The following is a 21,270-nucleotide window of genomic DNA, read 5'->3' as shown; positions in this document are numbered from 1 at the left end:
GACTATATCAACTATTCGTATTTTTCACTTCCTCTACAAAGATACAATTTGTTAATCGAATGTTCAAAAGCGTCTTTAAGCGAGAGCAACGCCGACCGTGGCAGAAATATTATTATTCCTAAAAGAGTAAATACTAGTAGATACGTCATTTTTGTTCAATTTTGTAGTATTTTGTATTTTGACAACGACACCCGATTTGGGCGTCGAAACGTTAATAAAATTATTTTTTCAATTTAATTGTGGCTTATTTCCCATCTAAATAGTTAATCATAAAAATGCCACAAGGAAATAGCTTCAGAACAACATTTAGGGCAGTCAATGAGGGCTCTGTGGGCTCCGAATTCCATCCTACTACATCGATTTACTTGATATTTTTACAGCCAGTAGGGAATAGCTCAAGAAACAAAGTCTACCCTATGCCGATGTGCGCTTTTATCTTGGGAGTGGTTCCCACCCATTCTCGTGGGTTAAAATTTATTTGGTTAAAATAGCTACTAAAAACGCTTAAAAATCTAATTCTACGCAAAAACTGTTCTATAATTATTTTTTAAAAAACTAAATACTTTTTGAGTTATTCGCGGTTAAAAATTGGCCATTTTCACTGAAAAACGACACCTTTTCGGACGGATTTTTGCGAATACCTTAAAAACTAAGCATCTAACAAAAAAACTATATAAAATATTTTTGTAGCTTATAAAAAACAAAGAGATTCGTTCCTTCGTAAATCTTCTAGTTATAACACAAAAGGGAAATGGTAGGTGAGAACAATTTTTTTTTTTTTGGTGCATTCTCAAATCGGTGTATTCAACTTGAAATAACCGAGAAACGGTCGATTTTACGTGTATAATAATACTAATAGCTTTTGTAGTGCTTGAGAAGACCTTTCAAATGAGCAATATTAAATGTCGATTATATTCAAACTAAGCGAGATATGCTGCAAAAAAAAAGATGACTAATGTATTTTAAGAAGAAATGCGAAATATATTTAACCACTCATCCATCAGAATTTTAATACATCGTTTTGCTACTACAATACTTTTTATTATAGTGTTATTTCTATGTTCAAAAAGTTGGACTGGTTTAAAATAAATGTTTTTTGAAAAAAATAAGATCAAATTATAGAGCGCATTTTTAAATTTTCTTAATATTCTTCCTTTTTCTCGATGTAACTCGAAAATCATAAGAGATACGAAAAAAAAATCCCACACAAAAATGTATTTTTTTTAGATAAAAATTTTGCTTTTATTTTTAATTACTGTATCTTTTATCATTTTCAATGTACATGGAGAAAAAGGAAGATTTAATAAAATTTAAAAATGTGCTCTATAATTTGATTTTATTTTTTTTTTCAAAAACCATTCATTTTTAACCCGTCTAACTTTTTAAACATAGAAATAACACTATAATAAAATGTATTGTAGAAAGAAAACGACACATTTACATTCTGGTGGATGGGGGTTAAAATTACTTCCCATTTTTTCTTAAAATACATTAGTTATCAATTTTGTTTGCAGTATATACGGCTTAGTTTGAATGTAATGGACCTTCTATAATGCTCATTTTAAAGGTATTGGTAGCATTATACACCTAAAATCGACCGTCTCTCTGTTATTACAAGTTGACTACACCAATTTGAGCATGTACCAAAAAGACAAACTATTTTCACCTACCATATCTCTTTTTCTATTATATCTAGAAGATTTCTGAAGGCATGTGTCTCTTTGTTTTTTTATAACTTACAAAAATGTTTTTTACAGTTTTTTTATTTAGATGCATAGTTTTTAAGGTATTCGCAAAAAACCGTTCGAAAAGGTGTTGTTTCAATGAAAGTGGCCAATTTTCAATCACGAATAGCTCAAAAAGTATTGAGTTTTCGAAAAAAAAATGATAATAAAACAGTTTTTGCATAGAATTAAGTTCTCTGGCGAATTCCGTGGTTATTTTACCAAAAAAATTTTCCACCCCTCAGAAGGGGTGGGAACCACCCCCAAGATAAAAGCACACATCGGCATAAGGTAGCCTTTGAATTAGGAGATAAGTAGAGGCTATTCCTAAAATTTCATTAAAATCCATGCAGTAGGATAGAATGCGGAGGTAATATCCTATTCTTGCTCCCACTGACTGGCGTAATTATACTTATTACTGTCATAACATAATAACGATATTAGAATAATACAATACACAACAGAGTATATACAATAGCAATCACGCTACACGGAATCAATCTATCTACGCGCTCAGGCTCGTAGCTTATCACTTTATCGCATTTAAATCCAATGCGATAACAATCAAACATCGACACACAGTCATCCATCCATCGTCTACAGATCGGAGATGGCCACTGGCCACTACCGCTCACTGCGGATACAGTTCCGGCGAAACGCCTCTTCAATGCGGAGCGGGCGCACCTCGACAAAGTTCCAATTCAATCCATTGCATATCTGCCTTTGAGTTCTTCTTGGTTCAATGCGCCGAGAAGAACTGATTCATGATTCTCCTTGCTCGTCTTAAATACACTCTCCGTGGCCGTCTCTCCTTTGGTTTCGCCGAGTGGTGGTACACTGCGCCCAGTGGTGGGCTGCGCGACTATGGACACTCGTTCGATCCTCTACGCTACGGTTGACCTGCCGAACGCCAGCTGGAGGCATCCTATCATTACAATGAATAGAATTAAAAAAGATTAGTCGATAATAAAAAAGTTAGAGGCTACATCAGCGCGTCATCAATATTAATCCGACAGATGGTTGCCGCACCGTTTTTCGAAAGTTCTTCAAACCTTTGGCAACAGTGCGTCAGCAGTACGTGACACTATCAAAGACGAGGGCACAATATTGTGATAATAATATCATAAGCGCGCTAAATGTTGCCAAATCAGTCATTAAGTTCGATTTCTTGTTATAGATAATCGATTTTAGTTGTTTCAGTGTGACACAAAATCTAGGCATGGAATAAAAAAGTTTATTTGAAGAAAGTGTATTTTTTTGTTCTTCTTAATGGCGGTGCAGACTTGTTTTTGTAATATTTTATTTAATTATAGAGTAATTTCCACACACTAACATATTTCTCAACATGGGCTCAGTATCGCCATTCTTTACTATATTGAGGATATATGTGCCAAATAACTCGGCAAAATATTAAAATTAAAGCTGCAATCCTAGAACGCGTTTTCAGTTTTGATGAGGCGCTGATGTAGCCTTTTGATTGAGAAAATTTATTTGATCAATACTCAATAGATAAATTAAAAATTAAAAAGAGTAATATTATTTTGTATTTTACAGTAATTAATGTTTTATTAATAGGTAATCGTAGATTTGCAAAAAAAACTTGAGGACAAGCGATCAAATCATGATAAATGTATACACGAATTGAATACCGTTATTCATGGATTAAAGGACCAAATTCAGGTAAATTATTAGTTAATGTTATCATAAATTATAGTTTTTTTATGATTTATTATTATTTTAAAATCATTTTCTTGTCACATATTTTTCTTCTCTTTTATTACTAGGTAGGTACTGTCTGCTCTAAGAGGAAATACTCTTTTCCCTAAATTTGGCCTTATTGTTATCATCTGCGATAAAATATTCTCCTCCTATCAAATGCCTTAGCATTTGTTACTATGGCCATCTTATTTTTAAAATTTCATTGTAATTTCACGAATCCGACAACGACTGCAGACGGCAGTTGCAGTTGCCGCCGCGGCAGACGTCACTACTTGCAGTATTTTATTGTATGCGACTGATTCCGATTCCGACATCCGACTGCAACTGCTGCCCGGCAGAACATCACTTGCTGTACCACCCGACGGCAGACGACACACTTGAACGAACGCAGTACTGCCGTTAGTGGGTTTAGTGCCGTCGTGAAGTTAGACGACATAGAAGTGTTGACAAACAAAGAAATTTATTATTTTATTGATCTATTTAGTATCTAAATATTCCTATTTATTCGATTGCAAAAATGCGAATTATAGAAATTCACATATGAACGAAATTGTTTGAAAGGAGCATCTGCAGACTCAGCACAAAATAGCAAACAGAAGAGGCTCCTGTCACGCATTCTGGATATAATTCTGAATATCCAGAAAGCAAATTCTAGTACTGAAAGTTATGTACATACTTCTTCCATCAAAGCTGACCGGCAACTCAGCAGTTAAAAACGTCGTCGAAATAGTAAAGTACATTTCTTATATGAGAAAATAAGAGAATGCACGTCTTTCTCGAGAAAAAAATAAACGGTGGACAAAAAGCCTGTAAAATGAAGAATAGATACTTGAAAAATAAAAAAAAATCACGGCACTGGATTGCAACTGTTCGATATAAAAAAACTTGTTACCTAATGTTTTGGGAAGACCAATTTTTGGCAGCAGACACAAATAGCTGATTTTGAAAAAATGATGATGCAATTCTTCTTAACGTGCCCTACCAATTCCCCTTGACGTTGGCGATTAACATGGCGAAACTGTCCCTGTCTCGAGCTATTCTAAATAGTTGCTCTGCTTTCTTTATTCCCGTCGACTCCTTGATATTCTTCAACCAGAATACCTGTTTTCTACCAATTTCTCTGCGTCCTTCGATTTTGTCCATCATAATAAATGTTGAAGAATATTACACTCAAAGATAAAGGTACGTAATATTAATATAAATATTAATTCAGACAACAAAAGCAATACTTAAAATTTGTTCAATTCTTGGTTTTATTGGAACAACATTATTTTCATTAGTTAGTCCAATGTACCTATTACGTTTATTGAATTGATGAATAACCATTTATTATTATACAGTGAGCATGTAAAGGTTGGAATTAATTCATTTTCTCGAGAACATCCAATCATATTCGAGAATGGACGATTTTGGAAAAAAATCCCGAAACAGGTCAATTTTTATTTTTGAATTACGACTGTTTGGCATATATGTATATCATATTAGTGACGTCACCCATCTGGGCGTGCTGGAGTCATCGATGATTTTTTTAGAATGAGAATAGGGGTCGCGTGATAGCTCATTTGAAAGGCAATTCAATTCTCTATTCAGTATTATAAACATTAACATAATTATTTATACAGGGTGTCTAAAAAAATTTTTTTATTAAATTTATTGACATAAAAAGAAGAATGTATAGGGTTGCGAAAAAGTCTGGTAACACGTTATTTTCTCGGAAACCTTTTCTCGCTAAAACGATTTTTATATATTTTGGTGGCTAAGGGCCTTTTAATACGGCGGATATTATAGAGATAATTACATTGTTGTCAAATCGTCCGTTTTTCTGGAAATCTACTGAACTTTTTTATTTCAAATGGAACACCCTGTATATTTTTTAAGTTTTGGAATCCTTAAGGGATACTGATTATTTTTCATATGATATTCCCTATACTTAAATGCCATAATTTCGGAGTTATTGCTACATTTATTTAAAAAAATTTAAACAATTTATAAAAATCAATTTTTTCGGCCCGGGTAGACATTATTTTAAGTTCTCTAGATCATTGGAAACAAAAAAAGGTCTTTTGTAATTTTTCTCTAAAGTTGATCGTTTTCGAGTTATCATCATCATCAATGGTGCTACAGCCCTATGAAAGAGCCTCAACCTTCCCAAGTCTATTACGCCAGTCAGTCCTATCCACTGCCAACCGTTGCCAGTTTGCTGCGCCTATTTTTCTTCCATCCTCATCTACACCATGCTTCCATCTAAGTTTTGGCCTACCCCTATTTCTACTTCCCACAGGTTATGACATAAGGATTTTTCTAGGAGGGTTGTTATGCTGTGATCTTGCTAGATGTCCTGACCATCTTAGTCTTCCTATTCTTATATGAGATACTACGTCTTTACCACCAAATATATGTTTATATCTGTGGTATACCTCCTAGTTGTACCTCCTCCTCCAAATACCATTTTCACAGATGCCACCGAATATTCCTCTCAGGATCCTTCGCTCAAATATAAGCAGAAGGTTTTCTTCTGCCTTGGAGATGGTCCATGTCTCCGATCCATATGTCAACTCTGGTTGTATAAGGGTTTTGTATATGGTTATTTTTGTTTTTTGGCTTAAATTTCTGCTTCTCATATGTCTACTTAGTCCAAAATAGCATTTGTTCGCTAGGATTATCCTTCGCTTGATTTCTTCCGTCATGACGTTCTCCTTGGTGATCAGGGAGCCCGAGTATGTGAATTTGTCCACCACTTCAAAGGTAGAGTTATCAGCAGTGAATTGGTGTCCGATGTTTCTGGCTCTATTGTTGGGTGTTGATGCCATCATCTTAGTTTTCTCCTCGTTTACTTTCAGGCCCATATTTTTTGAGGTATTTGAGAAGGTGGTATACATTTCTTCTAGTTTGCGTGTTGTGCGGACAACTAGGTCCACGTCATCTGCATATGCCAAAATTTGGGATGATTTATTAAAAATATTTCCTCTGTTGTCTATTCGGGCATCTCTGACCGGCTTTTCCAGAGCTATGTTGAAGAGGAGACACGCCAGAGCATCTCCTTGTCGCAGCCCAACATTCGTTTCAAACGCCTGTGATTGTTCAGCCTGTATTTCGACTTTGCAAACGACTTTATGCATTGTAGCCTTAACCAATCTTATCAGTTTATCAGGGATGTGGAATTCATCCATGGCTTCATATAATTTATTTCTTAGGACACTATCATAGGCCGATTTAAAATCTACGAAAAGATGGTATGTGTCGATATTGAATTCATTGGTTTTTTCCAGTATTTGCCTTAGCACAAAGATCTGGTCTTTTGTTGATTGACCAGGCCTAAAACCACTTTGATATTCTCCAAGAAGCTCCTTTGAATGTGCACTTATGCGACCATATAAGATACTCGAGTTATAAACAATTTAAAACTGAAAAAAACGAAAAATTACGATTCTCAAGGTTCAAAAACTCAAGTAAAAGAAATAATTTTTGAAATTAAATTCAAGATCGAACCTTCTTCTATCAGATACCTATAATAATTTTTGGCACGTTTTATTCTAAAATATTGTTTTTTTAATTATTAATGAAGCGCATATGAGAGAACGGGCGATCGGGCTGCATTAACAACTAAAAAATAATATTTTAAAATGAAACAAGGCCAAATTGCTTATTGGGTAACTGATAAAATAAGGCTTGAACTTGAATTTAGGCACTGTGTAGTTTCAAAAATAATATTTTTTTACTTGTGTTTTGAACCTAGAAAATCGTCATTTTCGATTTTTTTCAGTTTTAAATTATTTATAACTCGGAAACGATTAACTTTAGAGGAAAATTACAAAAGACCTTTTCTGTTCACAATAATCAAATGAACTTTAGGTTCATAATGTCTACCCTGGCCGAAAAAATTGATTTTTATAAATTCTTTAAATTTTTTTTTAATAAATGTAGCAATAACTCCGAAATTATGGCATTTGGGTATACCTAGGAAATATCATGAAAAATAATCAGTATCCCTTAATAATTCCATAACGCAAAAAATATACAAGGTGTTTTATTTGAAATAAGAAAGTTCGTTAGATTTCCAGAAAAACGGAAGATTTGACAACAATGTAATTACCACTATAATATTGGCCGTATTAAAAGTGACCCACCAAAATCCATCAAAATCGTTCTAGCGGTTTCCGAGAAATTACCGTGTTGCCAGACTTTCTCGCAACCCGGTATGTAATTTATTTAATTCAAAATACATTTTACTGCTCTCAGAAAACAGAAAAAAATGTTTATTTGAAAAATAATCATAGCTTTTCGCTTAAATTAAATGTTCAAATTGTCAAAAGGCAGGTGGGTGTCTACATTAACATCCAATCACTTTCGTTTATTTCTACAATTATTCCCGTTCATTCCTACAATTAATTCTGTTCATTCTCCCAATAAATACCGTTATTCTTACAAGCAATTCTATTAATTCCTACAATCAGTTTCGTTCATTCCTACTATGAACGTATTTATAATTAATGAATGTATAATATTAATTTATTAATAATAATTTCGTAAATCCCCTTTTCTGTCCTAAACCTAATAGAGTTAGCACTGTGTGAATTCTCATGTGATTTCCCTCATAATTTAACTTAACCATATTGATAAAGTGCTACTTAAAATCAATTGGTATAAAAACAAAAAATCGCTAAGAAATCTTATAAAAAATTCATAGTGTAGCTAAAGTTAACTTTAGTCAACACTAGAGGAATGAATGAATGAAAACAAAAATACCATACCTGTAATATTTTATTATAGATATTTTATAAATTGAAATTATTTCGATCATAATTTGCCGTTAAAAAATGTCGTTTCTTTTCAAATAAATAATTAGCAATAAATTAGCAAAACATAATATTAAAAATCATTATCATTAAAAAATTGTATAGGTAGTCTATGTGAATCTACAAAAAATAAAAGTAAGAAAAATTTATTCTTTATTTGTAATTAATCACATACCAAACGATATCCCGAAGGACTTTTATAAAATAGCCAAGCTTCCATTATAGATTTTGTTGAAGCAAGATTCTTTATTTGAATCAAGCCGAAGGTATCTAGAACATGCCCTCCAATATTGGTTGGATTCCTCAACACTCAAATTATCATATTTCCAACAACGAATGGTGCTTCCTGCATTGTTTTCAGATTCTAAAAATAATATGATTAGCAATAATTTTTTACTACTTTAATAAGAGAAAATGTAAATTAATTGATAACTTTTATTACACCTACCAAAAGTTTTTTTGTGCGGAGTTTTTTTCTTACCGTTTGTGTCTGCACAATATAGCCACTTACTGCAGACTTAAAAGAAGACTTCATGTGTTTGTTATCATTTTCCCCTTTTACCAACACGAGAAAACTCCTGTAATAAAATATATATTAAAATTATTTCAAATTTGATAAAAAATAATTACCAATTTTTCTGTAGGGAACCGCTTCAAAATGTCTTGCCCCCAACGTTGAATTAAAGCACAGCCTCCTACATTTACAAGCCATGAAGTAAAAAAGGCAACGTGGCAACACGTGATTTAGGTAGTCCTACGAAGGAGAATAATTGGTGGTCCATTTCATAACGGAATATTTTAAATCAAATGCATGAATCTCTTTTTAAAATTGCACAAATAAGAGAAATTTTAATTAAATTGAAATTTAAAAAGAAAAGTATGAAATAAATAAGTTAAACTTGTTAGTAATAATATTTATTTTTCATACAAATGTTAGAAATGTATAGGAATATTCAATATTTTTAATTTTTAAAATCTAGTGTTTTAATAATTAATAATGTGTAGTATCTAGCAGATTAAGAGAAAATACGGGTATGTACTCAGTATAAAAGCCATAAAATGCACACAGGGAGTCGTAATTCAAACATTATGGATTACAATATTCTTTAAAGTAAAAAATAAAACACTTTTCATTAGATACTTTTCTAGCTCAGTGCACAACTTATATGTGTTATTAATTTTATTAATATTACAGTAAAAAACGGAGGGCTTACATTCTCACTTAAATTAACACTGTCACTGAAAAGTGTACAATTTTATGGACAAAGCTAACAAAAAAAACAATCTTAAAATTAGTAAAATTAAAAAGAGTAGCCATGATCAGGTCTTTTAGGAAAAATGTTTAGATGCTCGTGAATCCAACAAACAGTTTCTAAAATATAATAAAGAGGAAAGCCTCAAAATTCCGCGATTTTTTAAGTAGGTCTTGTAATGAGTTGTTTTTTGATATCAAATAGATAACGAATTGCTCTTTTTTGTAATTTAAAAGTAATACATAGTGTCAAATTGTGCAGCTGTACTAGAACCCCAAAAATGATGCCCATATCGAAGATGATACTTAAACAATGATAAATACCTATGTCATTTTTGCAAATGATAAATTTTCGTTCCTTTGAAACAGATCTTATTGCAAAGCAAGTTTCTTACTTAAAGAAGGCTAGTTACTGAGGTTAGTTTCTTTCTAGGGAATCAGTATGCAAGGACCATTTACGATTACTGTCGATAAGAATACCTAGTAAATTTTACAATGTTAACGATACTGATTTGAAACATTATTTTGTGAGATTACAATCACGCTTAAACGCCACTTAAGTTGGACTTGACTAAAAATGACTATTATTTTGTTAATGTTGATAATTTTCATTTTTTGGATACAGTTTCAACAGTTCCTTTTATTTTTTTTTATTTTTACGTTTATCTGCTTTTTTTTGCATGTTCACTGCAAATTATATTGCTTCAGATTTTTGATGCAACAAGATAAATATATTTTGCGCTTTGTTCAGAAATACATTTTTTGTGAAGTTTACATAATACTGATCACTTTCAAGACTTGCCATACCTAGCTAGTAATGCCAACAATGTTTTATCATCTATCTGTTTAATAAAGTTTATATTGATTTCTTTATTATCAATTATGTATTCAAAAAGTGCACATATGTAGAAGTATAAAAATTTGATCTCATCCGTAGCTACACATAAGCTCCCCCTTTGTAAATAATCAAAGTATGTAATTGTCTCTAACAGTAGTACCCACACTCTGTACAGCGAAGTTTTTACATGCAGCACATATTATATGCTTATTTTTATAAATGTTATGCGCTACATAACCACGTACATATGTTTGGGTTGAATTTATAATTTTGTAAATAATTTGAATCAAAAATATGAAGGAATTGTGATATGTCAACATTGGTATCATTTAAAATGTCCTCATTAGATGGATTTTTGTTACAAGATTTTAAGTCTGCCATATTCTCATTTAAAATGTAAATTCTAATTTTTTTAGATACTAGAATTTGGGTATATGATACACTATAATTACAACCCGATAAGTATCTATATTGACCAAACTTTTTTCAATGAGTCTGTTTAAAATTTCCCTAATAATATATACTTATTATTAAGTAATATAAACACTTAATATTAAATACAAAAATATAATTTACAAATAGCCGCCATATATGGCACACATTTACAATGCACTGCAATCAGCTTTCCACATTCGATTAGGACTACCATTTGACGTTGCCAAATTTCTACTTCATGGCTTGTAAATGTAGGAGGCTGTGATTAAAGCTAAAGACAATTGTAGAGACTTTTCTTGATAATAACCTGCAATTAAGTATACCAGAAGAAGGCGCTGCTCCTCACTTTGTGTAGTATTATGCATCAAACCTTTGTGCGTTTTATTCAAGATATCAACTAAAGGAACGTATTCTTCTGTGGTAGATGTAGATGATCTTTCGTACGGCGTAAAGCGTTTAGGTGTACTCTTTTTAACAGATAGAATACAGAAAACGATTTTAGTCAAAAGCATTTTTTGTATAATAATATGAAGTTGTGAAGACGTATAGATATCTAAGTAGGTTCATATTTACCTTATTTCGGTACTAGGCAAATGAGAAACTTCCTTCCAGAACGCACTGAACTTGGAAACGAAATGAAATACAATTCGAACAGAATTCGGCAAGCGCAAGGTAAACGATCTTCGAAAAAGCCGGTATATACTTATAATTCAAATTTTCAACCAAAATAATTATTGTCCTAACAACTGTGTTTATTGTTACCAGGAATGCATTGATTGTGATTATTAAACGCATTAGTAGATTGATTAATGCATTTGTTGCTATAACAATTAATTTACATCTATGGAATAATCATATTTATCTCTATATTAACAACATTTGTATACTAAATTGACAATCAAGATGCAGTAAAAATAACAAACCAAGACACGTTAATGTTAAATGCTAGGGGAAGGACGTCGAAGATGACGCACCTAAGCAAAATACATTTTATTTAAGGGTAAAAAATATTTAAGCTAACTTTGAATGCTACGAGCCTGTAATTTGGACATTTCTATAACCAATTTCTAGGATTATTTTTAAATTCAATAAAAGGAAGTATTTTTTATGCGGCTTTAAAAAAAACGCTTTTGCGCCATCTTACCTTCCACCGAGGGAAAGATGACGCACAGTGATGATGAAGATGGCGCATGTAGGTATCTATATTAAAAGCGCAAGTGATATGAAAAGAAAATTTATTTTTTAATACTGAAAGTAAGAAAATGTAAACAAAGCTTTTTTAACATATTAACAAAAGTCACAAATGTAGTTTTCGGGACTTTTGGCTCCACGGCATTCTTTATGCACCCATTGTCCACAACTTGTGCATCTGAACCATGTTTCCGTCTTTTTGCCGAAGTCTCCACATAATATGCAGATATCAGTTTCACCTCCCTCGTTGATTATGTCATCCAACTCATCGTCATTGCAAAGACCTTCTTCATCAAAATCGCTTTCTTCAGTATCGCTATCCTCCAAGATTTTTTTGTTTATTTTTTGTTTGATTATTTTTTGTACTTTGGCTTTCCCTTTATTTTTATTTAGTTTTAATCCTGCATCATTAACCAATACTTGTCTGGTTACTTTTTTCTTTCCTTCTTCCGACTTCGCCAGTTTTTCTTTTTTTTTATTCTCTTTTTCTTCTAAGAATTCTTTTAAAGGGGTGCTTGTTAGAATTTCAGAATGTTGCTTTTGTCGTCCATATTTTCTTTTAATTTTTTTATTGGGCAAAGGAACTGGAGAAATAAGTGAAAGAGAAATATGTGGACGTTTGGTTTGTGGGGGATTTTGTTTTGTGGGGGTTGTGTGACGACTTTCAGGAGACTGTCGGCTGGTTGATGGACGTGGTAATTCTGGTTCTCTTATAGATGGTGTTGTTATTAGTGGAGGTGTTCCCTGAGGTGCAGGTTCAGGAGAAACATCTCTATCCAAGCTATCATTGTTTAAATTATCAGCAGGAAAAAAGTCATCTTCTGTGAACTTATCAGAGTTTAACGGAAAAATTCCGCACGTTCCGAAACCAGAAACGGCCTTATCAATATTTGCCACCTGATCATATGCTAACTTAAAAATCTCGGCGACATCATATGGAGTAATTTTATCTTCAAACTCTGAGTTGCTGATCTTAGATTTTAGAAAGGAATTGCAATGGCGACCATACGCATATTTTAATGCAGAAAAAAATGACACATCAAGAGGTTGTAATTTGTGGGATGTGTGGGGTGGAATACTAACCATTATAATCCCATTCTCTTTGCAGTAATTATAAATATCCAGTGAAATATGGCTCGAGTGATTACCTAATACTAACAGCACGGGATTATCTGGACTAGACAGGACTTTTTTTTGGAAATGCTTCAGCCATAATAAAAACATAGACGTATTACTCCATCCATTATCCGTGCAGTTGTAAATCGCACCGCTTGGTCCATTTTTCTGAAGCTGTGGGCTCATCCTCTTCCTGGGAAATATAAATAATGGAGGTATGTAGTTACCGGAGGCACTGAACGCCATTATTACCGTGATATTCTTCCCTCGTTCCCACGAAGAAATGATTCCAAACTGCTTTACTCCTTTGGGTCCAAGTCTTTTACATGATTCTTTAGGAACCGTAGATATACCGGTTTCATCAACATTGTAAATGCGATCTGGCAGAAATTTATATTTTTCTTGCACTGTTTCCAAATTTTTAAAAAAGCGGTCTACTTCTATTTTATTGAAGGCTGTTATTCTATTAATGCTTGTAGCTTCTGGCTTTCTCAAGGAAATTTGAGGATTTCGTTTTATAAATCCTAGATACCAGTCTTTTCCAGCCATTTGTTTATTCTTATTAAAATTGTGTTTAATTTCATTGCGTTCTGCATAAGCAAATGCCATGGTTCTCAGCTCTATGCAAGTGATACCAAAAAATAAATTGGCCAGCTTGAGAACATGATCTAGTATCTCCTTTTCATGATGTGCCGAAAACAATGGGGCTCTACCAAGAGACTCTGATTTGACTTCCTTTAATAAATTTTTAACCTTAAGTTTTCTCCTCAATGTAGCTTCTGGTATTGAAAATGCCCTTGCCACTTCCCGAATTTTACGACCATCTCTACAAATTGCATTCAATGCTGCATTAAGAGCTGCTGCAGAAAATGATCCTCTCTGTGTTTTTCGTATATATTTTCCCATTTCTAAAAAAGAAAAAGATGCCTCAAAATGCAAAATAGACACTAAATAATAAATATTCTATACTCCATTGTTATTTAAGGTAATGAACTGAAAAGGCAAAGATGACGCACTATAACAGCAAAGATGACGCAGTCTGCGTCAACTTAGCCTGTTCAGCATAACCTACAAAAAATGGTTATCAAAATTATCCATCATCAAATATTTAACAGATAAATCCTCGCTAACTGAAAATAAATATCACCTACTCCCATGAATATGAAGAAAATCCAATGGAACCATTTTTAAACAACTTACCATTAATATTCGCAGTGTCAAAAATAACAAGAAATCAACGTGTATCGCGTTACTCTGCCTCACAGATACTAAACAGTACGAAAGCTGACCGATGAAGTTTTAAAGTAATAGTAGTTTCTAAAGGAGGGCGCCACGGGTATAAAAACTGAATTTAGTGAAGTACTTGATAAAATACAGAGGTGCGTCATCTTAGACGCTGCGTCATCTTCCCCGTCCTTCCCCTACTAGGAGCACACCCGAATCATAATTTTCAATGTATATACATTAACCCGGTCTATATAGACATTTCAAATAACAAAAATTGCCGGAGAGCCAAATTTTGGTGGAGAGCTAGGGTATACCATAACAAATAAAGTTTAAAAAGTCCCCATCGATCCCATGTGTGCGTCAAAAGTTATTCGGGGTCAAAGGTCAAAATTTGAGATTTTTTGGATTTTTTTCGAAAACGGTAAGTTTTATCAAAAAAAAAACCTTAAACCAAAGTTGTAGATCTTAAAATTCTCTACAAAAATAGTCCTTACTATTTTTTTCCTAAGAGTTGCCATTCCTGAGATATCGCGATTCAAAGAGTCACATTAGGTGCGTTCGCGGGTACAGTTGACAAATTGTCGCCGACAATTTCTAACCTCACTTAATATAAATAATACCGTTAATAGATAAATATAAAAGGTATATTTACTTTTAATTAATATTAATAAATAATTATTAAATTATACTAGGCAAATATACCTTGTATATTTATCTATTAAAGATATTATTTATATCATTTTAAAGTGCGCATGCGTTTTGCTGCTAATTTGTCGCCGACTAGTCGCCGACAGGCTCCCGCGAACGCACTTAATATACATGATATGCACACGTTTCCACACCACCTGTGAGGTAGTGTACTTGGCGCGTTTTTTTTACCGTGGTTTCCCCTGTAGGCCTACTCCACTAACTGTTTTGACAATTTTAGGATAATTTAAGGAAATAATACCGGTCAAGTTCTAGATATCACCTTATTATTGATATTGATTATTGATATTGCTATTGATTATTAGGTTAACTATTGTTTTGATTTCTTTAGATATTTTAATTAGATTCATATTCTTGAAAGTTCTACTTCAACAGTCAAGTCTTCTTCGATTTCATCTTCTTCCTCTTCCTCTTGCTGGATGTTCAAAAATTGTTCAAATGTGACAGTCATTGGTCTCTTCATTAAAATCACAGGAGTCTTCCTCTGTTGTACTAAACTGGACATTTGAGCAAGACTGACCTTGGCAGTTGGTACACACTAGAGAACACAGCAACCCGACTTTTTTACATCCATATTTGGCACTACAACCTTTTTTGCAATTGCAAAAAATAGTGTTAAGGAGTTTTTCTGGAGCAGGTGGGAGTAAGGTTTTAATCGGTTCCAGAGTATTATCTATTAATTTCCAACCCCATCTTCTGGATTCAGTTCATTGCCTAGCCATGTTTTTTATTGTTTTTTTTTGCTATTTGCACTGGTCTAAATATTTCAGTATCAATACAATTCTCATTGTAGTGGTACAATAATGAGAAGTGTTAGTTCTTCCTAGTTGCCGTGTACCATACTACTTATTTTATCATTCACTATATTTGAATTTGTTATAACTTTCGAAATCTGCATATTAACGCCAACATTTATACTGATCAACATATATTTAGAATCATTAAAAAATTATTTATAGGTTACTTGTAATCTTTTCAGAAAGTTGAGGCCGAGTTAGAGGCGGAGAAAAAGAATACCACGGATTATAGATCCAGAGTAAGCAATAGCCTCAATGCTTCTCGAGGATTGCGCAACAAGATAGCTGAACTAGAAAAAGACAAAGTCAATTTGGACAATCAAAATAATGACCTCAGCAAGAAGCTAAAGTAATATTTTATTTTTTTTATATAATTTTCTATGTATCCATATACCTACTTTCTTCTCTATGCATTAATGAGCGCGCTAATAACCGGAAAAATAACGCAAAGGATGGCAAACATACCAAGTTATCAGATAAAAAGAGATGAAACTGGAAGAGGAGGAAAATTTAGCGATATAAACCCATACATTTACGTTATATTGTCCTTTTCATGATCATTTTTCAGTGCGTAACAAATGATAGGAAAAAGGGTAAGTCCGTGATAATACACATTTATGACATTTATTCTAACATGACATTTTAGTTAAATCTGACAGTTGTCACATTTTATTTTCAATTTGGAATAAAAACAAATCAAATGTGTTTCTTGCATTTATAAAATGGTATTTTCTTTGATTTGTATAGTCTTATAAATTATACAGATTATATTTGTAATATTATTATCTAATTAAAAAAAAATATTTTTTTATTATGGCGCCATCTATCGACAACTAGAATAACTAGAATAAATGTTATAAAAATGTCACCGACGAAATGTAATCAACGACGTGCCTTTTTCTCTGTCACATACAATTTAATGCGTAAGAAAGAAATCGAAAAACTGTGACGCACTGAAAGATGATCATGAGAAAAAGAATATCTTAGAATATAAAATAAACAGGAACGAGTCTGTTATACAGTGTGTCCACGATTGGGGTGCCCAAGAGGAAAAACTTTTTTATTTTCAATTTTAGTTTTGCTTGTTCTAAAACCCCATAAAACGAAATAAAATTCAAGTTTTACAAATCCTGCTTAATTTTGTAGTCAATTTTATGTAAATCCCTATAAATTTTTGCACTAAGTTCGAAATCGTAACAATAATCTAGTGTTGCCAAGCCACAATGTAGCTTAGTAACTGTCATCTCCGATTAATAATTTGCGAATTGTCATTTTTCTTTGACAATGTTAAGCATTCCAAAAAAATTTATCTTGTGGGCAATTTTGGAGTGAATAATTGTTAAAATTATTGGATTAATAATTATTTAACTATTAAATAATTGAATGTTTCAAGGAGAACGACAAAGTTTGGTTTCATAATCCAAAGAAGCGAAATGGTTGTTCTCCCAAGTTATTATTGTTACAATTTCGAACTTTGTGCAAAAATTTATAGGGATTTACATAAAATTGGCTAAAATATTAAGCATGATTGGAAAAACTTGAATTTTATTTAGTTTTATGGGGTTTTAGAACAAGCAAAACTTTTTATCAAGAATGACATTTTTCGCTAAAATTGAAAATAAAAAAGTTTTTCCTCTTGAGCACTCCAACCGTGGACACACTGTATATCAACGACACAATAAATTGCCGACGGAAGTAGACCATTAAAAAAAAAGTCAGCCATCTTGAACCTCTTAGTGTGACTTATAGTGTTTGTCAAGAATATAAAAGGTGTTTGTGTATTCGATCAGCTGTGTGCATAGGCGTCTTCTTCTTTACCCATATAGCACACAACGTCCGATGGACGTCCATATAACGTACATTTAAAGTCCAAACGTCCATGGACCAAAACTGGACGTACTATGTACGTCCATTACGCGACGTCCATAGGACGTTTGATTTCAACGTACATTGGACATCCATTTGTGGTCCATGGAGATTTTACACAAAATGCGACTATTATTATGAGTAATTATATATAGCTTCTTGTTTTAATCAAAGCAATATTATTAGTAGAATCCAAGAAGCTTCTAATAAATGTAGTCACATATTTTTTCATCATCGAATTAAAACACTGAACCACTAAAATTATTTTAATTAAACCTATATAATATTAGATGATGATAAAACGATGGTAAATTTTTTCAGAATAACGGAGCTACATCGCGCAATGAAGTTCCTATAATAAAGTATACATACAGTAGGAAAAATGAAAGAATAACATATAAAAGACGCTGTATTTTCCTATCACCGTGTCACACACAAAATTGGCCAGCGCAAGTACATATGTAATATTTATTATTACATGTACTTGCGCTGGGCAATTTTCTTTGTGACACGGCGACAGGAAAATACAGCGTGTTTTATATGTTCTTTCATGGGTATTCTTTAATTTTTCCGACTGTAATAAAGTTATAATAAAGAGAAATAAAAAAGGTATTTTGTGTAATATTTTAAAGCGTAAGTTTAGTATTATAGGAACTATTTCCTATACCTAAAGGCTTTTTGCTATGTATGTATTCAAAAAATTATGGACACTAGATTGCTTTCTGAAAAGTGCCCTACAAAAATGTCCATAAGACGTACATTGAATGTACATCAGATGTACATTGAATGTACATAAAATGTACACTGAAAGCTTCAACAACGTACACTGTACGTTTGTAGCGGACGTTCTATGGACGTCCAATTTTGTGAACTCTGGACGTTCGTTGGACGTCCATCGGATGTCCATTGTACCTTAGCGGGACGTCCATTGGACGTTCCAATGTACACAGATGTACGTCCATTGGATGTCCATAAAACGTACTTGTGCTATCTGGGTAAGTGTCGTATCCTAATCGGAGGTTGGATATCATCATCACTATCTTTACTCTATCTACCGCTGTTCTGAAAAGTTCTATAGAACTGCATTTAAACCATGACATTCTTCAACCATGACACTCTCCTTCTGCCTATACCTCTTCTGCCTCTTATCTTTCCCTGTATTATCAGTCTTAGCATTTCATATCGCTGTCCCCTCATTACGTGTCCCAGATATTGTAACTTTCTTATTTTTATTGTGTTTATTATTTTGCATTCTTTACACATTTCTCGCAATACTTCCATGTTCGTTTTCTTCTGAGTCCATGCTATTCTAAGCATCCTTCTATAACACCACATTTCAAATGACTGTAGCTCTACCTGCAAAAGACAGGTAGTGAGGACAAGGATATTCAGATTGTGGCAAACCTACACTGGGGTCAAAGAGCAAGAGCAAAAATTGGCAACAAACTTACTGAAAGTCTGGAGATCAAAAGAGGTGTCCGGCAAGGGTGTATCTTATCCCCACTCCTATTTAATATTTATTCCGAGAAACTATTTGAAAGGTGTATGGAAAATGCAAATGAGGGAATAAAAATAAACGGTGAGTCAACAATATAAGATATGCCGATGACACGGTGATCCTTGCCAGTAGCATAGATGGATTACAACAGGCAACGGAAAGGGTTAATTCTGTTAGTGATTAATACGGCCTGAGCCTCAACTTCAAGAAAACAAAATGGATGCTGATAAGCAAAAAGCAACAAACTGCTCGACAGTTACGGATAAACAACATACTAATTGGCCATGTAGAATCTTATGTATATCTTGGCACCAACGTAAATGCAAAATGGGAACAGGGCACAGAAATGCGAGAATAGAACGAGCTAGAGCAGCATTTAACAATATGAAAAAGCTCCTCATTAGCAAAGAATTATTATCTCTTCCCCTAAGACTACGTCTAGTTAAATGCTACATTTTTCCGATCTTACTCTATGGTGTGGAGGCCTGGACGCTGACAGAGACGCTCACGAAAAAACTAGAAGCATTCGAAATGTGGGTGTACCGACGCATTCGTCGGATATCCTGGACCGAACATGTCACCAACATAGAGGTAATCCACAGAATCGGGAAAGAGAAAGAAATCGTGAGCACAATAATAAACAAAAGAAACTTGAATATCTAGGCCACATATTGAGACACGATAAGTACCGTCTACTGCAATTGATTGTCTAGGGAAAAATAGACAGTAGGCAGTATCGAGAACACGTAGCATCTCAAATCTCTTACTCTCAGTTCTAAGCTGTCTTTGTTGCAGAGAGTTGTTTTTATTTTTACAAACGCATTTCTTGCTATCTCTATCCTGGTCCTTATTTCTGTTTGATCATTTTTCTCTGAAATCCAGGTTTCTAGGTATTTGTATTTATCAACCCCTTCTATGGGTATATTTCCCAAAGGTATGCTTGTTTGTATGTTTGTTTTCTTAGTTATTATCATGTATTTGGTCTTTTTATATTCATTGTTAGTCCATATTCTTCACAAAAACTGTTTGTTTTGTTGAATAGTAATTGGAATTGTTCAGCAGAGCTTGCCATAATCACGTTGTCATCTGCATATCTTATGTGTTAATAGATCTTCCGTTAATTATTATTCCTTCACTTTGAGATAGTAATGCTTCTTCAAAAATGGCTTCACTATATGCATTAAAGAGTAATGGAGACATAATACATCCCTGCCTAACTCCTCTGCATAGGCGTACCATCTGGTAAAGCTCCTGTATATGCAATCAATTAATATATTAATATAATAATTATGGGAACACTGGAACAGGGGAAGTTTTAATTGTGGAACAGTTTAAAAATTTGGAACGTTAGATTACGAAAACTTCCCATGTATTTTGTCGGACAGAACATCCAATTGATTTGTTACCCTTTCATTAAACTCTCACGCAAAAATCAGACTGCTATTACTAACCAACATGATTCCTGTCATTTGACATGTTCTTCGTGTTCCACTCATTAAAATGCCCAGTTGGTAATAAACACCAGTCTGATTTTTGCATGAGAGTTTAATGAAATGGTGTTCCCATACATCAAAGTTTGTCCGACTAGACACCGTTAAGCTATTAACAAATTTTCAGCTTGCTATTAGTCAACTTTTTTTGGTACGCGGGATCTAGGTCTAAAAGTAATATAATATTTTATACACCTTTTTTCTCCATCGCTTCAGTGAGAGTCCAGGATTCAATTCCGTAGTATAATATTGAGAAGATATATTATAACATCGTTGGAGCCTTACTTTATCTCCCGATTATGGTTGTAGCTTTACTAGAGTTTGGCCATGTTGTTGAATGCACTCCTAGCCTTCTCTATTCTACATTTTACTTCTTGCGAGAGATCCAATTTAGTCCATGAGGTGAGACCGCTCCCGTCTGGAAAAATTTCTGATTCGGTTTGTTTGTATATTCCTATTCAAAAATGTCCTCTTTAAACAAATCTGAAGGGTGCCGGACGGAATTTTTGGGCAGAAATTGTTTAAACATTTTTTTTAAACAAATACAAAAGATCACGTTTTTTTGCTCCAGAACATATATTTTTAAGTTTTGTGGGTCATTCTAGACAAGAAA

At 33.3% G+C, this 21,270-nt stretch overlaps 1 protein-coding gene across 6 annotated transcripts in view; it reads left to right on the top strand.

Moving 5' to 3' along the window:
• LOC126881184 (myosin-8-like) overlaps positions 1-21,270 on the top strand; it is a 196,828-nt gene that overhangs the window by 41,430 nt on the left and 134,128 nt on the right. For all 6 annotated transcript variants that reach the window (XM_050645285.1, XM_050645280.1, XM_050645295.1 and 3 more), the window contains exons 5-6: positions 3,300-3,404; positions 15,986-16,152. In XM_050645285.1, coding sequence (XP_050501242.1) covers positions 3,300-3,404; positions 15,986-16,152 — 272 coding nt within the window. The remainder of the gene's footprint in view (positions 1-3,299; positions 3,405-15,985; positions 16,153-21,270) is intronic.

This window comes from Diabrotica virgifera, chromosome 1 (assembly GCF_917563875.1).
Source record: "Diabrotica virgifera virgifera chromosome 1, PGI_DIABVI_V3a".
Classification (NCBI taxonomy): domain Eukaryota; kingdom Metazoa; phylum Arthropoda; class Insecta; order Coleoptera; family Chrysomelidae; genus Diabrotica; species Diabrotica virgifera.
This window is presented reverse-complemented; position numbering and strand designations above follow the sequence as displayed.